The 19,326-nt window shown below is 48.9% G+C and overlaps 1 protein-coding gene across 1 annotated transcript in view; it reads left to right on the forward strand.

Moving 5' to 3' along the window:
• Positions 1-1,932: 1,932 nt before the first annotated feature.
• LOC138259689 (uncharacterized) overlaps positions 1,933-19,326 on the forward strand; it is a 106,738-nt gene continuing 89,344 nt past the window's right edge. The window contains exon 1 of the mRNA XM_069207578.1: positions 1,933-2,053. Coding sequence (XP_069063679.1) covers positions 1,933-2,053 — 121 coding nt within the window. The remainder of the gene's footprint in view (positions 2,054-19,326) is intronic.

Here is a 19,326-nt window from a genome sequence, read left to right on the forward strand (position 1 = left end):
GAATGACTGCCGCGGTCTTTTGACCGCGGTACGGTCTTCTGGCGGTTCCCGCTTGGCGGCCGGCTACTGCCGCCCGCCAAGCTTAGAATCAGGGCCATAATCATTAATAATTAGTGCAAATCATTCATTAATTTGAATATTCATAGGCATTAGTCAATTTTTAATAATCAGCGTATACAATGGCGGCCACTCCCCGTGGTCACATTTCAAGTGCACGTTTTAGAAAAACAGGTTAATACAACTTCTATATGGCATTACCACACATTAGTTCATAAACATTTCATGTTAATATAGATTTTATAAGCTACGCTCTCTCAAATATACTTGAGATATGGTAGATTCACAGGCCCATCATCACATTCTAGAGGGGGGCCCCATCATTTTGCGTTACTCCACTGACTGATGTCTCCCCAACAAATTACATTTATATTGGGGAAATACCTATGGAGTTTAGATGTGTTTAACTGCCAGTCATGTACCACTCGCTAGTGAGCTCCTCTTCCTTGTATACTAGTCATGTGCCTTATAATATCTTGCCATGGAATACCACCTGGTTGTCTCCCTAGGATTTCACCTGTGCTGGTATTTTTAATCCATTTTAGCATATTAAAAGTGAAACCACAAGTCCTATGATGCAAACAATGCACCCTCCTGAAGGTGTCACCTATGGTACATGGTAAGTAGGGGCTTGGCCTGGCCAGTGGGTGTTTCTCCTTCAAGCGCCAGCAACCTGAACACAATACAACTTTAGTTTAAAGCAAACTGCAGCTGCAGCTTCTCCACGAGGACTGGGGGGCATTGTACCCACCCCACCGGTGTGAGCCACACGTTAAAAAATAAAATGGCTATTAAATGATTTCATTGTCATTTTATTTTTTACCGATGTGTGCGTCACGGTGCCCCTCGCAACCTCCCCAGCGAAGAAACATGGGGCTTGTCCTCTGTTACAGATGGGCAGCATGCAGGACTAGAGTAGTGGCTGGCCCGACGCTCCAAAGTAAGCATGTCAGTTTGGCCAGCTGTCTTGCGATGGCCAGCCTAACATGCGCACTTTGAAACTCTACATCCTGAGCTGTGTTAGACAACTGGGTGGAGAGCAAGCACAGGCCTCCATGGAGGAACATCCGGCAAACCGGCTCCTGCCAATTTTGACACTTCTCTCAAACTGGTAAATAGAATGAGAGCAGCATCTGGATTGGTTAGGCGAGCTCCACACCAGACTGTAGTTTCTGAACACTGGGGAGGACGGGCTGCAGTGGGTAAGGACCATTTACTTTAATTTTATTTATTTTAAATATTAGTGTAGTTTTATTTTGGGCTTTTGGAAGGAGGGATTTTTATGCGCTTTTGGAACGAGTGGGTGTTTTATTTTGGGCTTTTAGAGGGAAGGGGTGTTTTAATATGGGCTTTTGGAGGGAGAGGGTACTTTATTTTGTTTTTGGAATCGATGTGGCACTTCGCTCACCTCACCATTTTGAAAGGTTACCTGCCAGCCCTTGGCAAACTGTGATATGAGCTCATGTTACTTCGGTTCACCTTTTGAAATGATTAAAAAAAATCTGGGTTTCCCCGAGACCACGTGAGCGAGGTAGGGCGTTATGGTTTGTTTGTAGTTCATGTGGGAAAACGGCTTGTGCGTACACAGCTCACTTTGTGACTCAGGGAATAAATGCAGCATCCGTTGCCTGGGCGAGGTGATGTTTCCCCTCGCATCTTCGATCGCACATAACTCTTCCAAGCGGCCTCTTTACTGTCTCGTGGAAAACTTCCCACAGACAACCGAGACTTAACGCCTGTCTCCGCCATCGCTTGCGGATAATAACTCACTGTGGCAGTCATCCCGAAAGTTTGGAAAGAATGAAAAAACTATTCAAGAAAAACAAAAGCTATGGGACTGCGAGTGAAAACACGAGCCTTCTCATGTCCGCGAAAATGCAAACCACAGATAAAAAGGTGCAGGCAAAACTGAAGCAATGTGGACGCAAAATCGTCAAAACGATATGCCCTGAGAAAATGCGAAGTACTAGACCGCGCAACCCACAGACCCCTCCAGGTAAGGGTGTTAATTGATTGTGCGAAAGTGGGGGCACAGAGGGAAGCTGAGGTGCTTAACTATCTGTAGCTCACATCACTGCAACTCCAATTTCGAAAAATCACTTATTAGAGCATAACTTACAGTTGCCACACGTCTGCCGGCGATTTGTGCGGAGAGGCTAAGGATTGAATGAGTATGTAGTGTGAATGCTTGTAAGACCCGATGACAGTCACTGTGAGAATAGCCAACACTTCAAAGCTCATGTGTGCACATCCTGCGTAACCATCCACAACCTGAGCTCACCTCGACGACAAGGGACGTCCCAGTTCATATTACACACGGATATAAAGAGTCACATGCAAGGTAGAAAAACACTACAAAAACACAGCTTGTTGAAAAGTAAACGAAGGCTCAGGCTGCAGTGCTGACATTGGGTTTACAGTCACTTTTCAAAATATCAGGGCTATGTTGGTTAAATTCCTGCTGCAGTCTGGAATTCAGCACTCCTTTTTATAAGAATTTCATGAGCCCAGAATTAGTTACTCTGCCAGCCAGAGTCAATCCTTCTCTGGCCCTGCTCACACTGTCTGGGGCACTTTAAAATATCAGGTGCACTATGCCTGGGTTACACAAGCAGTGCTGAGATCAAAGTAGAACCCTGCCAAGTGCCACGCATCTCAACTTGAGCACCTTGAGCAATGAAGAAGAGTTAAATATGCGTGACATTGCATTCTAGTGCTGTGATGCGGGGAAACACACTAAAATACGTTATATCACCTGTCAAGTTTCCCAGGTCCATGCGTGAAGTGCTGCTCCAGCCCAGATGTTTTCTTTTGAATTCTGGGACTTGTAGTTCTGTTCTATAATGGACAAACAAGACTCCAAGTCTCAAAATTCAAAGAAAAAACCTGGACTGGAGCAATACATCAGGCATTGATCTGGGAAACATGGAAGGACTGTTAGTCACAGATGTCTGGCACTTGGCAGGGCTGTTGGAGTTGGACTAGCCGCTGAAAGCTCGAGCCGGGCTCGAGCCTAAAGCCTGGCTCTGGCTCAGCTCAAGGCCCTATAGGAACCTCGAGCCCATAATGATCAGAGTTTTCTTTAGGTTCTGCTTGCCACCATCACTCTACCTGGGATGTGGTGTTGCGGCCAGAACTGCCGACTTTAGGGCTGGAAATCATGTTCGAGTCTTGGCTCAACATCTTGTGATTCTAAATAAATCACTTAATCTTCCCAGTACCTAAGAAACAAAATTAATGTGATCTTGTGTAGTGTAACTGGTGTTCATGTGAACCACTCCAATATTTTTGGGTTGAGTCTGCACTATATTTAAACTGTAGAAAAATGCACAAAGAGGTAAAAACAAAGCATTTACAAAGAAATGGAGACATATAGATACCCAGTCAGTGTCTGATTTGTACAAAATTAAACCAGAAAACTTGGATAAGTCACAGTGTCCTGCCTTACATTGTGTGATTTTAAGCAAATATTTTATTTCATCCAAACTCTTTTTCCTTCATAATCGTATGAGGAAGCACTTTCAAATGCATGACTTGAGAATACTAGCTGTACAAAACCCTTTGTGTTTGGTTTAAGAGACTATAATGTTTCTTTATAATAATCTAGGCTACATAAATGGTTCACATGATAATTGTCTTGCCTCTTGGTTCATTAATGGCACTGTTGCTAGTGTGGTGACCGAGGCAGGAATGGTTTTAAGTTCATGGTTAAAAACAATCACATTTAATAAGTACTTCTCAGTGCAGTGCTATAATGTGATATATTAATATCAAAACTTCCACATGTTAAATAAATACACTTTTTGGAATTTTGAAGAGACCTTATCAGATTTGACTTGATATTTGTTGTATGATTTGCATAGGAAATATTTTCAAGACTTGGCTTGTATATCGGCTCTAAGAGCTAAGCTAATTGACTTGGCTCTGACTCAGTTCAGCCTGTTAATATCTTGGCTTGCCCACTTCTACTGTTAATATTTTGCAGCACAGTACCAATAAACACATGGTGTGATAGCAACAAGAACTCATAAAGTGATTTTGAAGTCTAGGTTGCAAGTATGCTTCTGAAAAAGTACCATTCTAGATGTGTTTTCACTGTGATTTCCAGTCAGATTCAAATCATGTTTATAATAGAGAATTTAACAAATTATTACAATATATTTAGTCTGGCTGCAGAGGCTTACTGCAAGATCTCATACCACCAGTTCTTTAAAAAAGTGCAATAAGAAGTGCAGAGAAAGCATGTTTTGAGACAAGCCTATTCAACTATTGCATGCATGTGTTTCTCGTGGTTTGCTATTGTATTATATTGTAACAGTTACATACCATTTACTACCCTGAAGAGGGGTGCTGAAGCACTAACCTACACAAGTAGCATACACTAGAGGTGGGAGAGCAACTGAAAGCTCGAGCAAGATTCGAGTCAGATGCTTGGCTGTGGATAAGCTTGAGGCCCTCTTGGCGCCCACTGAGCTGGAGAGTGGTAAAGTTGTGGTATGTAACCAGTGGCACATTTTGGAGTACACTGTTGCAAATATATTACAAAAACATGGTGGCTTAACACACTGTCATTTACTGACACACAAAAAATTCACACTGATATACAGTTTTACAGATAAAATTATACAGCGCTCAAAAGATAATGGCCCTCATTTTGACATTGGTGGTAAACCCCACTTACCGCCATGCCGACTGCTGCCAACATAACGCCGCTGTGGCGGATATCCGCTAACCATATTATGACACACACATAGCAATCCGTCACTATACAGCCACACACACAAGTCAGCCAGCCCAAAGGTCAGTGAGAAACTGGTGGTATCAAAACCCACACCGTTACGCCAACAGAACTACGCCCACAACATTATGACACACGAATCACCACGGCGGACATTCAATGGCGGTAAACCATTGGCGGTACATACCGCCACGCTCAAAATACACATGCAATAACAAAACAACATCACATTTGACAATTCAAACAACACACACCTGACACCCATACACACACCACACCCACACCACTATAAAACACACACCCACATCACCCACAACCCTTTACGAATACAAACCATTGGCACGAGACAGACACCACGACCACAGACAAGACCAGAGCCACACAGCACCTACACCTATACACCACCCACACACCCCACATCACACACCCCAACACATCACCCTACACACCCTCACCCACATCACTCACACCACACTCATGGCACCACAACGACACCCCAGGTTCTCTGAGGAGGAGCTAAGGGTCATGGTGGAGGAAATCATCTGGGTAGAGACAAAGCTAATTGGATCACAGGTGCAGCAGATATCCATTGTTAAGAAGATGGAGCTATGGCGGAGAATCATGGACAGGGTCAATGCCATGGGACAGCACCCCAGAACAAGGGATGATAATCAGGAAGGCACCAGCTCGCTGTGCAGAGGACTGGCGGTGGACCCCCACCTCCTCCCCCACAACTAACAACATGGGAGGAGCAAGTCTTGGCAATCATGCATCCTGTGGGCCTGGCAGGAGTAGCAGGAGGACTGGACTCTGGTAAGTCAATTCTCTATTACTGTCACCCCCCTACATGCATGCCATCACATACCACGACCCTCACCCTCACTCCCACCACTCCACCACCTCCCACACACCCCACCATCACAAGCCACTCATCCCAATGCCAAGCCCTGCATGCAACACCAATGCATGGACACCCCTCACAGAACTGCATGGACACCTATCACCACAGCATGCACACTAGATAGAATCACCTAGCCCACCAAATAACAACTCACATATGGCAAAGCTACCAGGGCAATAACAACCACAGAGGGCAACACACCCATGCACAATATGTCACACGCAGAAACAATAACACTGCATTTACATCCCCATCGGTAACCCAGCCAATGTCACTGGGAATAGGTGCCAGCAAAATCCACTTCCCCCACCAGAAGAGGCCCACAGTGATGACAGCAGCTCTGCTCGTCTGGATCTGGATGACCAACCTGGCCCATCAAAGACCTCCGGACAGTCGGTTACCCAGGCACACTCTCGCACCACCACAGAGCCTCCCCCCTCAGGAAACACCAACACAGCACCCACCCAGCGGGCTCATACCTCTGTCCCCAGGACACGTCAATCAGCAGTGTATCCATCACTTCAGAGACCCCAGGCCACACCACAAACACAGGACAATCAGGGACCTGGGGTCAGTGGCAGTGGACACACGGTTCAGGGGACAGAGGCACAGGACAACGGGGAAGATGGGAGGACTGCTGTGCGACAGGGGGAGGACAGGCCCAGGGAACTGACCTTCCAGGAGGCACTCACCGTGATCCTGGGAGCATACCAACATTTCCAGGATACGCTTGGTCAGATCATGGACAAGATGCAGGATAATATGTGGCTGCAGGCGGGACAGTACCTGGGGATCAGGGAGGACTTGAAGGCCATTAACACTACCCTGGTCTCCATTGCAAGGGTGCTGGCAGACATGGCCAACAGTATGAGGGAGGCAGTGGCATACCAGCGGGCCCCTGACACTAGCCAGGCTACTGAGCAGCCCTCCACCTCTGCTGCTGCTAGTGGACAGGAGGCCTGCCACACGACCAACAGGCCACCTGCACCCCTCCCCCTGCAGAAGGAGAACCACCCTGCAAACGTTCCCTGCAATTGAGGCAGAAGCCAGAGACTATTGCGAAGACCCGCCAGGAAATAAGACTCTCCTGATTGTCACTTTTGTGTCCCACTCTGTCAACCTGTCCACCTTGAACTGCCATTGCTCCCCTTCCTATGTCCACCCGGACACTGCACCTGTGATACAAATAGACTGGAATCTAACCTGGACTTTCCTCCATCATCACCCCATCCCATTGCACTACCCCCTCTGATTCAGAGCACTGCAATAAGCCCACTTTGATAAAATACAAGTATGTCGAATGTTTTAAAAAAGTATTCGTTTAACCAGGTTCAAACATTGCAATTCAACTGTATAGTAATGTTTACATAGGAAAGACCTGCAGTTGGCTGCACAGAACACACCAGGAGCAATAGTGGGGCACCAACATTTGCAAAAAGAGATGCCAAAGGGTACAGTGAGTGGGCATAGGAGTAGGAATTCACAACCTGCCAGTGACAATGTCACACATCTAACTGTCAATTATATGTGAAATAACACTGTCTTACCTGTGTCTCATTGGAAGTATTGACAAATAACTGCACTTCTGTTGTCCTCATCCTCATCCTCTGCCTCCCTATCTTCACTGTCCACAGGGTCCACTGCTGCCACACCGCCATCTCCAGCCTCCTCGTCCTGCAGAAAAGACACGTGGCGTCGCAAGGCAAGGTTGTGCAACATACAGCATGCCACGATGATCTGGCAGACCATCTTGGGTGAGTAGCACAGGGATCCACCTATTAGATGGAGGCACTGAAACCTGGCCTTCAGGAGGCCGAAGGTCCTTTCTATAATCCTTCTTGTTCGCCCATGTGCCTCATTGTAATGTTCCTCTGCCCTTGTCCTGGCATTCCTCACAGGGGTCAGTAGCCATGAGAGGTTGGGGTAACCACAGTCACCTGCAAATATCGAGGGACAACTGTTAGCCACACACTCACCCTTAGGGCTCACAACATACCCATACACCAACATCCACTGGGTGGTAACCAGGGCTCACCTATTAGCCACACCCTGTGCCTCTGGAGTTGGGCCATCACATTGGGGAATCTGCCATTCCTCAGGATAAAGGAATCATGCTCAGACCCAGGATACTTTGCATTGATGTGGGAGATGTACTGGTCTGCCAGGCACACCATCTGGACATTCGTGGAGTGAAAACTCTTTCGATTTCTGAACACCTGTTCATTTCGCCGGGAGGGGACAAATACAATATGTGTTCCATCAATTGCCCCAATGATTTTGGGGATATGTCCCATTGCATAGAAGTCAGCTTTCACTGTGGCCAAATCCTCCACCTGGGGGAAAACGATGTAGCTGCACATGTGTTTAATCAGGGCAGACAACACTCTGGTCAGCACTATTGAGAACATTGGATGTGACATTCCTGCTGCCAAGCCCACTGTCACTTGGAAAAAACCAGTTGCCAGGAAATGTAGCACCGATAGGACTTGCACAAGAGGGGGGATCTCGGTGTGGTGACGGATACCAGATATTAGGTCAGGCTCCAATTGAGCACACAGCTCAGTGATTGTGGCCCTGTCAAGTCTATAGGTGAGGATAATGTGCCTGTCCTCCATTGTTGCCAAGTCCACCAGTGGTCTGTACACGGGGATGTCTCCATCGCCTATTAATTTGCAGCGGTTGCAATCTATGGGGCAAAAGAGTGAGCAGCTGGTCATTATCTGTACATTCTAACCACTACAGTTCAATGCATGTTGTGACTATAACATTATTTTGGTGGGATATGCCCAAAATGTGAATTTGTGCACTGTGATGCAGTTAGGATCCAAGGCCTGCAACCCCCCCGCTGAAATGACATCCGGCTGTCCTGTATGGAGGGACAGGTGGAAATGAGGTAATTCCGCTGATGTTGTGCGCCATTGCGGGAGGCAGTCGAGAACCGCTGTGCAACTCCTCATTGGTTATCATTGGGCCCTATGGGTTACAGTGGCCAATGGTGATGTATGCCAGCGGTGACGGTACGCACCGCCGCAGACATGACCGCCATTTTCTATCTGTTCACTCACTTACTTCCTGACATTCAATAGGAGAGGACCTACACTGCATGTGCTGCTGTGACCTGTGTCTGGAACCAAGCATGGCTAGTGTTACTAGGGAAAGGGCACCTGCCTTCACCTCAGCGGAGTTGGAGCGGCTGGTGGATGGGGTCCTACCCCAGTACCAACTGCTGTTTGGACCTCCAGACCAACAGGTGAGTACACCGTGAGTACGATGCATGGGGCGTAAAGGCATGGAGTGCTGTGTATGAAGGCCTCATGTAGGGGAGGTTGGTGGATGGGCCCTGGGCAGTGTGCAGCATGTATGCTGGGCCATGTCTGTGCTAATGGGGATGGGAAGGAGCATGGAGGGCCATATGTGTAACAGGCAGGACGGCCGGACTAATACTTTTCCCTGTGTCTATTTCCCTGCAGGTCAGCACCCATCAAAAGAAGGGTATATGGCGTGCCTTTGCCAAGGACATGTGGGCCCTGGGGGTCTACGGCAGGTGGAGCACCCACTGTCGGAAACAGTGGGAGAACCTGAGATGCTGGGCACGGAAGACGGCGGAGGCCCAGCTGGGGATGGCCTCCCACCGAGGAAGGGGTGCCTGTCGAACCCTGACTCCCCTGATAGCCAGCATACTGGCGGTGGCCTATCCTGAGCTAGATGGGCGCTTGGGGGCATCACAGCAGCAACAAGGAAGTGAGTACAGTGCCCTACATTACAACTTACGCCTAGTGGGGTGGTATCCGGGTGGGGGTGTGGGCCCTGTGGGTACCCCTAGGCCAGGCCTGACATTGCAGAGTAGGTCCCATGTTGGGCAGGTTTCTGATGTGAAAGTCCTCCAACCAAGCTAGTAGGCATCCACTGCTGGGCAGGGGTCTATGGGTCTCAGGTATACTGCAATTTGCGTTAGGTGTCCCTATCTATGGGCTGGTGACTAGCATTGTGACTGGTAGTGCATTGCCTAATGCGTAGGCCTGTTCCCTGTGTGTGAGTGTGTTGTGTATGCCAACGGTGGTGTTGGTGCCGCCATTGACCAAGTCTATCCTTGTCTCTTCCCCCCCTTTTTGTTTTGTCACCCTGTCCTTATGTGCAGTAGCATCATCTGGCGGAGTAGCAGAGGCACCGGTGACGAAGGCAGCTGCATCCCACAGGATCCAGGAGGCCGAATCCACCGATGGTGAGGGCACCAGTGGGACGGAGGGTGAGGAGAGCACCACGGCGGAGATAGGAGGGGACAGTACTGACAGCGACTCCTCCTCCGATGGAAGCTCCCTGGCAGTGGAGGACTCCTCTGTGCCCACCCCAACTATAGGTAGAGCCGCCACCCCCGCACCAGCACCACCCTCCCAGCAGCCCCTCAGCGAGTTTCCCCTGCCCGCTCACCCAAGAGGGTGGACATCTCCTTCGCCCCAGGCACAGCAGGCCCTGCCCCAGTTGGCCCTGAGTGAGGAGGCTATTGACCTCCTGAGATCCATCTCTGTGGGGTAGTCAACCATTGTGAATGCCATCCAGGGGCAGGCAGCCCAAATGCAATGCAATCCAATGCATTTCTGGAGGGCATTCACACTGGCTTGGCGGCCCAACAGAGCTCAATCCAGGCTCTGGCCTCCTCTCTGATGGCAGCGATTATCCCTGTTTACACCCTCCCCTCCAATTTCCTCTTCCCAATCCCATTCCCCTCAACCCCAACCTATCCCAAGCACACAGTGAGACGAGCAGACACCCAGAACAACACACAAGAGTGGACATGGCAAACACAAGCACCACACTTCATCCCACAGGCACTCACACAAACACCATCCAGAAGCAGACATAACAACATCCACTGCCTTCACTGTGGCCCCCTCCTCCTCGTCGTCCACCTCCCTCCCAGTAGCATCTCCACTCACACCTGCATTCACTACATCCTCATCCACTTCCAACATCACCAGCACACCTATCAGTACACACCCCTCACTGGCAGTCACCACCCGCACACCCATGCACACGTCCCCTGTGTCCTCTCACACTGTGTCTGTGCCCCCTCCTCCCAAAGTACACAAACGCAAGCACTCAGACACCCAACAGCCATCCACCTCACAACAGCATCCAGCCCATGCACCTGCACCCAAACACAGCAGACTGACACCTCCTACCACCACTCCCTCTTCGTCCACTCCCAAACCATCTCCCTCTTCCCACCCCAATGTCCCTAAGAAGCTTTTACTCGCCACCATTGACTTCTTCCCCAGCCCTCCCCCCGTCCCTCACATCAGGCCAGGGTGGTCAAAACCCAGGCCAGCACCTCTTCCACCCAGTCCACGGGCACAGTAGTGTCCCCAGCAACTCCAGGTGGGAAAGGATCCCGGCCACCAACCAGCCAGACGGAAAGGGTGCCTGCCCCAAGTGCTTCAAGGAAGGGCAAGGAGCCAGCCCCTGCTGCATGAAGGAAGGGCAAGGAGCCAGCCCCAGCTGCAGGAAGGAAGGGCAAAGAGCCAGCCCCAGCTGCAGGAAGGAAGGGCAGGGGGCCTGCAACAGCAGGCAGTAGAGACAAGGGGCCTGGTGCTGGGACTCAGTTGGAGCCACCACCACCAACCATGGTGGTGCAGCTGTCCGAGGCTGCAGGGGATGGGCTTAAGCCTCCCCCACCACTACCAGCTCCACCAGCAGCACCACCACCAGCACCTCCACCTGCCCCAGTGGGCAGCCGTCCAAGGCTGCAGGGGATGGGCTGGAGCCTCCCCCCACCACTATCAGCCCCACCAGCAGCACCGCCAGCAGCAGCCCCAATGGGCAGCCGTCCGAGGCTGCAGGGGATGTGCTGGAGCCTCCCCCCACCACTACCAGCAGCAACAGCAGCACCAATGGGCAGGCGTCCGAGGCTGCAGGGGATGGGCTGGGGCCTCCCCACCACCACTACCAGCAGAAGCAGCAGCACCACCACTGCACAGCTGTCACCGCTGGCGGAAAGTGTGTAGTCATGCATCCATGGGCTGTTGTGCGGCCTGACTCCTGCAAATCCTGTGGGTATGACACCCAGCTGACAGACTGTGACCTTGCACTCCCCAAGATCTGCATCACAGGGCACAATGCCCCCTCCAGAACAAGTGGAGAAGGCATCCACTCACCACATCCTCCACAGGATGAAGCTCACTGGGCACGATGACCCCTCCAGAACCAGTGGAGAAGACATCCACTCATCTCATCCTCCACAGGATGAAGATCTCACGGCACAATGCCCCATCCAGAACCAGTGGAGAAGACATCCACTCACCCCATCCTCCACAGGATGAAGCTCACTGGGCACAATGCCCCCCCCCAGAGCATGTGGGCAAGTCACCCACTTGAGAGACTGTGACCTTACACTCCCCAGGACCAAGCACAGGGCATGTTGCCCCCTCCAGAGAATGTGGGAAAGTTACCCACTTGAAAGACTGTGGCCTAGCACTCCCCAGGACCAAGCACAGGGCACGTTGCCCCCTCCAGAGCATGTGAACAAATCACCCACTTGAGAGACTGTGGCCTTACACTCCCCAGGACCAAGCACAGGGCATGTTGCCCCCTCCAGAGAATGTGGGAAAGTTACCCACTTGAAAGACTGTGGCCTAGCACTCCCCAGGACCAAGCACAGGGCACGTTGCCCCCTCCAGAGCATGTGAACAAATCACCCACTTGAGAGACTGTGGCCTTGCACTCCCCAGGACAGAGTGATGGGCATGTTGCCCCCTCCAGGACCAGTGCGTTGTACCATCTTCCTGCTGAGGTGCCCCCCGTTCCCCATCCCCCTGAGGTGCCTGGCTATTTTGGACCTGATGCCCTTGCAGTGTTCTCTCCGTGTTGTTGCAGGAGTGAGGTGGGGCCTTGGACTTTGTGATGTGGCCCTGTGGCCCACGAACATTGAGGACCGGGCAGTGTCCCTTGATTTGTAAAATGTATATACTTTTTTATTTGGATGCACGTATTACTGCTATATTTATCTTATTACACTCTTTTTACTCTATTGTAGTTGTCCTTGCATTATTCACGAGGGATACGGGGTCAATATGTTATGTTACTGCATCTGCTTGTGTGTATGGTGTTGGGGGTGTTGCATGTTGCGTGTGTGTGTCACTCTCCCCCCACCTCCCCTGTGTGCTAGGTGGCAGTACTCACCATGGTCGTCTTCCCCATTGTTGGTGTTCGTAGTGGAGCAGCACATAGAAGAGCATGGGGAAGACATGCAACTCGCGCTCCATGGCGGCGTGGTTGTTCACTGAGTCTCCATAGGTGAGTCGCTTCCCTTCTGTGCAGTGTTTCCGCCAGGCTTTTGATGTCGTCGGTACCGCCCCGGAAAAGGTGGTGGTTTCCTGTCTCATGATACAGTGGGCGGAACATTGTCTTCCACCTGGCTGTAGGCAGTTACCCCCGTGGTGCCTGTTGATTCTGCACTGGCGGTCGGTGTGTTAAAGTAGCTGTCTGTCTGAGATGTTTCTGCCGTGGTCATAGCGGTCGGTGTGTTAAAGTAGCTGTCTGTTTGAGATGTTTCTGCCGTGGTCATAATTTCGCAGTTAATACCGCCACCTTGTTAGCGGTATTACCACCACTTTATCACTGACTGACAGGGTTGTAATGATGGCCAATGTGTGAAAAATCGTTTTTCTGCAAATATTTATCATTTGCACATCACCAAGTAAAGTGTCTTATATTCTTTTGATCCTCTTGAAATCTTTGTTTCATCACACTTCAGAATTGCAAAAAAAGTCCTTCATTTTTGCCTTCCTAACTACATTTTTGTACAGTTCATTTACAGTTATTAACATTTTGTTGAGCTTTAGAAAAAAGTGACATCCTACAGCATTTCCTCTTACACTTCCTGTGCCCAAGCAAGTTTGTCAGATAGTTCACTTTACAAATTCCTTTAACTTTGCAGTTAGAGAAAGAGAAGTAAACGCTAATCTCCGTGTTAAAAGAATAAGCAGTAATTTGTCAGAAGGTACAGCCTGACATTTGACCTCTGGCTTTAAATGTACAGCAAATGTGGTAAGATAAAAACAAAATTTAAAATAAACCTTTTTGCTCATTCATCTTCTGAACTCCAACACGGTTATTTTGGGGATGTTGCACCACCCTACACCGCTACTTCCAGCAGCTATATATTCTGGCCCCTTTTCTTTACTAATTGCTGGTTTAAAGTTCACCAAGCTGCTATCTTATTAGGCTAGACAGGAATTAGAAGGCGAGTCATTCGTATCAGAGTATATATCTAGTTGGACATGCAGTTTTGGAATGTTAGAGTCCTCAGCTGGCCAGCATTGGTTGGCAATTCTTTCTATAGTATGCCTACTTTGCAGTCAGCTTTTCCAGTTGCTGTAGGGTGATTAGTTGCAGAGGTCTGGAGTATATATAATGGAGCCATTCTGAAAGCATTTCATCTCATGTTTGTCTGTGCTAAAATAAGATTTGGGTTTATCATGAATCCTTACTTGGTTAGAAGCAGCTAAAAGACCCAGTAGTGTTTAACTGGGTAGCAAGCTAGAAGAGGGTTAGATGTTCTGGGGGGAAATGCCCAGAACAACAATTACGTTGTTAACGCAAGCAGAGCCACACTTGCGTTAACAACGACTCCCTTTTTCTCTGCCTTAACCACGCATGTGCTGAACAACGCACATGTGTGGTTAAGGCAGAGAAAAAGGGAGAATGCATCGGGAGATGACGCAGTCAGGTAAGTAAGGCTAGGGCAGGGTTGGAGGGTAGTTTTTAAGGGTGTAGGAGTGGATAAAGGGGTTGGGTAGGGTGTTGGGATAGTATTTTTTTTTAGGGTAGGGGTGGGGGGATCGGAGTAGTTCTGGTTTTTAGGGGTGGGGGATCGGGGCAGTTCTGTTTTTAGGGGGAGGGGTTGGGGTAGTTTTGTTTTGGGGGTTGGGGTACTTTTGTTTTTGGGGGTGGGGCGGGGTAGTTTGTTTTTGGGGGTTAGGGGGAATCAGGGTAGTTAGGTTTTCGGGGTGGGAGGTGGGGGGGTCAGGGTAGCTTGGTTTTTGGGGATGGGGTAGTTTGGTTTTTGGGGTGGGGGATCGGGGTAGTTAGGTTTTTGGGGGTGGATGGGTCGGTGTACTTTTGTTTTTGGGGGTGGGGTCAAGGTAGTTTTGTTTTGGGGTGGGGGGTCTGGGTACTTTTGTGTTTGGGGGTGGGGGCAGGGTAGTTTGTTTTTTGGGGCTGGGGATCTAGGTATATAGGATTTTGGGGGTGGGGGTACGGGGGTCAGGGTAGTTTTGGTTTTGGGGGTGGGGGATTGGGGTAGTTAGGTTTTTAGGTGCGGGTGGGGGGTCAGGTTTGGTTTTTGGGGGTCAGGGTAGTTTGGTTTCTGTGGGGGGTAGTTTGGTTTTTGGGGGTGTGGGTTGGGGGATCGGGGTAGATAGGTTTTTAGGGGCTGGGTGGGGTAAACGGGGTACTTCTGTTAGGGGCGGGGTCGGGGGATTGGGGTAGTTTGTTTTTTGCGGGTGAAGGATCGGGTAGTTTTGTTTTTTGGAGTGGGTGGGGAGGTTGGGGAAGGGTTTAGGGCTCAGGTTGGATGGGATGTATACGGGGTAGTTTTGTTTTAGGGGTGGGGGTCGGGGTAGTTTTAGTATTAGGGGTGGAGTACTTCTGGACCTTAGGGCAGGTGGGGGTCACATGCTACAACCACGCATGCCGTTACCATACATGCTTTTACTAGACATGCTTTTACAATGAAAAATTGTTGTAAAGGCATGCGTGGTAAAGGCATTTGTGGTAACAACGCGGTTGTTATTCCGACCGTGCTGTTCAGGGATGCATGGTTCCAGCATTCGTTGTTCCTTGGTACATTCGTTCTGGGGTGAGCATCCCGTTTTGGGAGGTGAGAAACTTACCTGGTGTTCTGGGGTAGGAGGGGTAAAGTTGCCAACCGTAAGCCACTTTGGGAAATAGCCTTGTCTTCTCCGCCTTTTGATACAATTTTTGAATGAGACCACACAGGGGCACTGTTAAGTACTAGGTTGTGATGGATGCAGGGTGAGGGTTGTGAAAACATAAAATAAGGGGAAAAAGAGGGTAGCAGGAGGGAAGGGATGGCAACCAATCAGACACACTTTCACAAACCAGTGAAACAGCCTGCCTTTATGGTGTAGCTTCAAGATGTGGTAGTCTAGACAAACCATGCAGCACACATTACCAATCACGTTCACTTCCTTGATGAAGTTCTTTCCTCTTGAACCTGCTTTCAATGGCTACTCGTTAAGCAGTGATAACCAGATCGTATCAGTCACATGAGCTCAAGAAGAAGAAGGGGAGACATTTACTACTAAAAACTTCCAGCAAAGGGGCTATAGGCTTTCTGCTAATGCACAAAGTTAAGCTATAAATGAAACCAATAGCACTGGTGAAATCTTTGGGCTGTTTTGTTCTTACAGGAGCCCCAGTTGCCCTTAGCATCAAAACCACCCCCAGATACGAAAGCTCCTGAGTAGAGGAAGCCTGAGTATAGTGGCCTTGGAGATAAACACTTGTTTGTTTCATGGATATGGAGCCATAGACATGATGTAAGTTTCAGAGTAATTGGTGGTTAGGCCCAGAGATTCCATAAAGCTCACAAATTTCTGAAAGAGGGTGTTTAAACTCACATATGTTCTGCCCATTAGGCCAGCGTCATTCGCATAAAGTAATGCAGGGATGTCATAAGGACTCTTGCAAAGTAACAAGACTGCTGGATTTGGGGCTGCAGCACCTCTGGATTGTAGGCGACTGAGTCACTCCTACACCAGATGGCAGCTGCCGGCCCAACCCCCCCGGCTCACTAGCAGTACCTCACCAAAACCCAAACGGTAAAGGTGATTTGTGGCAGCCTTGCATGGACTGCAATGATTAGGACAATGAGGAGTAACAAAATTAGGATTGTGAAAATCAGAGATGTGACTATAAACAACCCCAACATATTTGTAATAACATGAATACACAATTCCTACCTAAAAGCCTAATGTCTAACAGCATGGCGATCTGAGCCAAATCTGCTCGTACAGTGTCTATAAGAAGCACACCTCACCCCCTTACCTTGGTACAAGGTCAGGCTGCCAGTCTCCAAATCAGGATCCATGGAGACACAAAGGCTAAGGTTGGCTGAAAACCGGTATGCAGCATACGTGAAAATTCTGCCTGGAACACCCTCTAATGACATTTGTTCAACAAGATGTTTTATAGGGGACATGTTTATATTCATGCATAGAAGACTGATGCTGGTATGTACTTAAGCACTGGACTGTTTACTCAGTTTTGGGGCCGGCAATACAAAATATTATTCTGTGTGTTTCGCATGTCGGGGACTATGTTTCCCACCCACCATCAGTACATCAACCCCACAGGCGGACAGGGTTTCCTGAAGGGCATTTAAAGGCCTCCTTTTTGCCCTTGTCACCCCCATACTTTTTGACGGATACTGGTGGTTGCTGACTCTGACTGTGCCCTGTGCCCTGGGCACTGCTAACCAGTCCCAGGGCCAGTACTGTGTGTAAAATGGATTATGCAAATTAGGCTAATTATAATTGGCTGTACCAACCTACCTATACAGCCCTAGTATATGGTAGGGCATGTAGGTTCAGAGGCCCCAGTGCAGATAGTACACCCATAGGGGCACTGCTGTGGTACCCAGTGTCATTTTAAAAGCAAGCCTGTCTTGCTGGCTGCTTTTAAAGTAAAGTTAATCCCAAATTCCACTTTGGAATTAAAAGTACTTCCAAAGTCCTAAAATACCTTATTTTTTCACACAAGTCACCCCTAAGGTATGCCATAAGTGCCCCCAGGGTTGGATGCAGTTTAGCTATAAGCAGGAACCTTTTTAAAATCTGTTTTATAAGCCCTGCGGAGGGAAAAATAGCCAAATTAGTTTGTCCCAATTGTAGTGAATGGGCTCCATAGGCTAACATGGAGAGACTTTATTTTAAAATAATAAAGTCTTATTTTCCATAGGAAGGAGCTGCAAATAGTATGTTTGGTATCAAATTAATAGTTATAATAAATCCAACAATTTGCCACTGCTGCATTTAGTATAACTTGAACAGTGAAAGTGTTTCAGAACTCTTGCTAAAAGTTACCAACTTCTGCCCTGTAGTGCCCTTCTCTCATTGGTCAGCCTCTGGCAGCCTAAGCCAGGCTGCCTTAATGAGGTGTGAAGTGGCTTGGGCTGAGACAAAGGAAGCATCTGGTGGGAGGAGAGGGTAGAACAGGATGGGGGGAGAGCAGCCAAACTGGACTTCAAAGGAGGGAAGGACATTTAGAACAGCAACTGGACCTCCCCCATTTCCTGCAGGCCCAGACAACCAGATGCCCTCTGATTAGATTAAGAGAAGGCTGGAAATGGGTGAGTTAATGGAAACTTAGCCACACCAGTGGGTGGGCTCAGTCAGATCTAAACTCTAAGATTGAATTTTTGCCATCTTGGATTTTGGAGGAATGTTGCTCTCCCAAGATTGATTTTTGCCACAATTCCCAGTAAGTGGTCACTCAAGAAAGTGGTGGCCTGCACTTGATTGAACAGGAGCACAGCCTTGCTTGCCACCCCAGGAGCTAGGATAAATATAACAGAGCTGCCGCAAACTTCCGATCCGTACTAAAAAAAGACAAGAAAAAGAAGGACTGCCCTGCTGGACCCCTGGCCTACACCTGGATACTGCACTCAGAAGGACTGCACCAGCTGCACACTTTGGCCTTCATCAAGAAAAGGACTTTGCCTTACTTCTACAACTCCAGGAATGGACACCCTGAGAGCTAGAGGTAGAAAGGAGCTGACCAGAGTCCGCTTCCTCAAGTCCTGCAAAAAAAGCCCAGCTGACCAGTGACCAATGGTCATTTAAGGATTTGGACCAGGTGCATTCTGGGAGTTGAAGTTCTAACCCACAAGGAGCAACTCAGAGCTTCTGGTACCTTGGGGTGAGTTGTGGACACTTGAAGGACTTTTAAAGATACTTCTGGAAGAAAATCCAGAAGTTTTGAGAAGCTCTAAAAGTGGACCAACCCGACAGTGGGAGTAAATCCGGCCAACGTCGACCGCGACCCAGCCTGACTTGCTGGTATATCCAGGTGAAACTCTCCGGAGCCCTAGACTTTCAGGATTTGACTGGGGGCTCGTTGAAAGGCAGTCTGATGACATTGCATTAAAATCTGCTTGCTGAGGAGGGCCGTCAAACGTCGGGGAAGAAAATCTCAAAGAAAGTTTCTAAGTATGAAGGTAAAATCTTGACCAGGGCCTCCTGTGCAGGGTATCCGTGGAGAGCTCCATCGTGGTCAGCCTCAACTTTGAATTTGCCCCAGACAAATTATTTTGTCCTGAGAAGTTTCTAAGTCCAAACATAGAAGACCTGACTGAGGCGTCCTGCGAGGTTGGCCTCAACTTGTGACTTCGCCCCAGTCAGACAGAAATTTTCTAAGTGTGAAAGTAAAACTTTACCCGAGGCCTCCTGCTCAGTGTAGGCAAGCAGGGCTCCATCACATCCTGCCTCAAATTTTCACTTGCCCGTGATCAAGTGCAACAAGATGTCCAGAGCGGCTCTTTTGATTTGTAGGTGCTAATCTTTAAAAATGTGTATCTCCGGTTCCCTATATTGGATTTTTGTCGTCGTGG

The sequence above is a fragment of the Pleurodeles waltl genome, chromosome 9 (assembly GCF_031143425.1).
Source record: "Pleurodeles waltl isolate 20211129_DDA chromosome 9, aPleWal1.hap1.20221129, whole genome shotgun sequence".
Lineage (NCBI taxonomy): Eukaryota > Metazoa > Chordata > Amphibia > Caudata > Salamandridae > Pleurodeles > Pleurodeles waltl.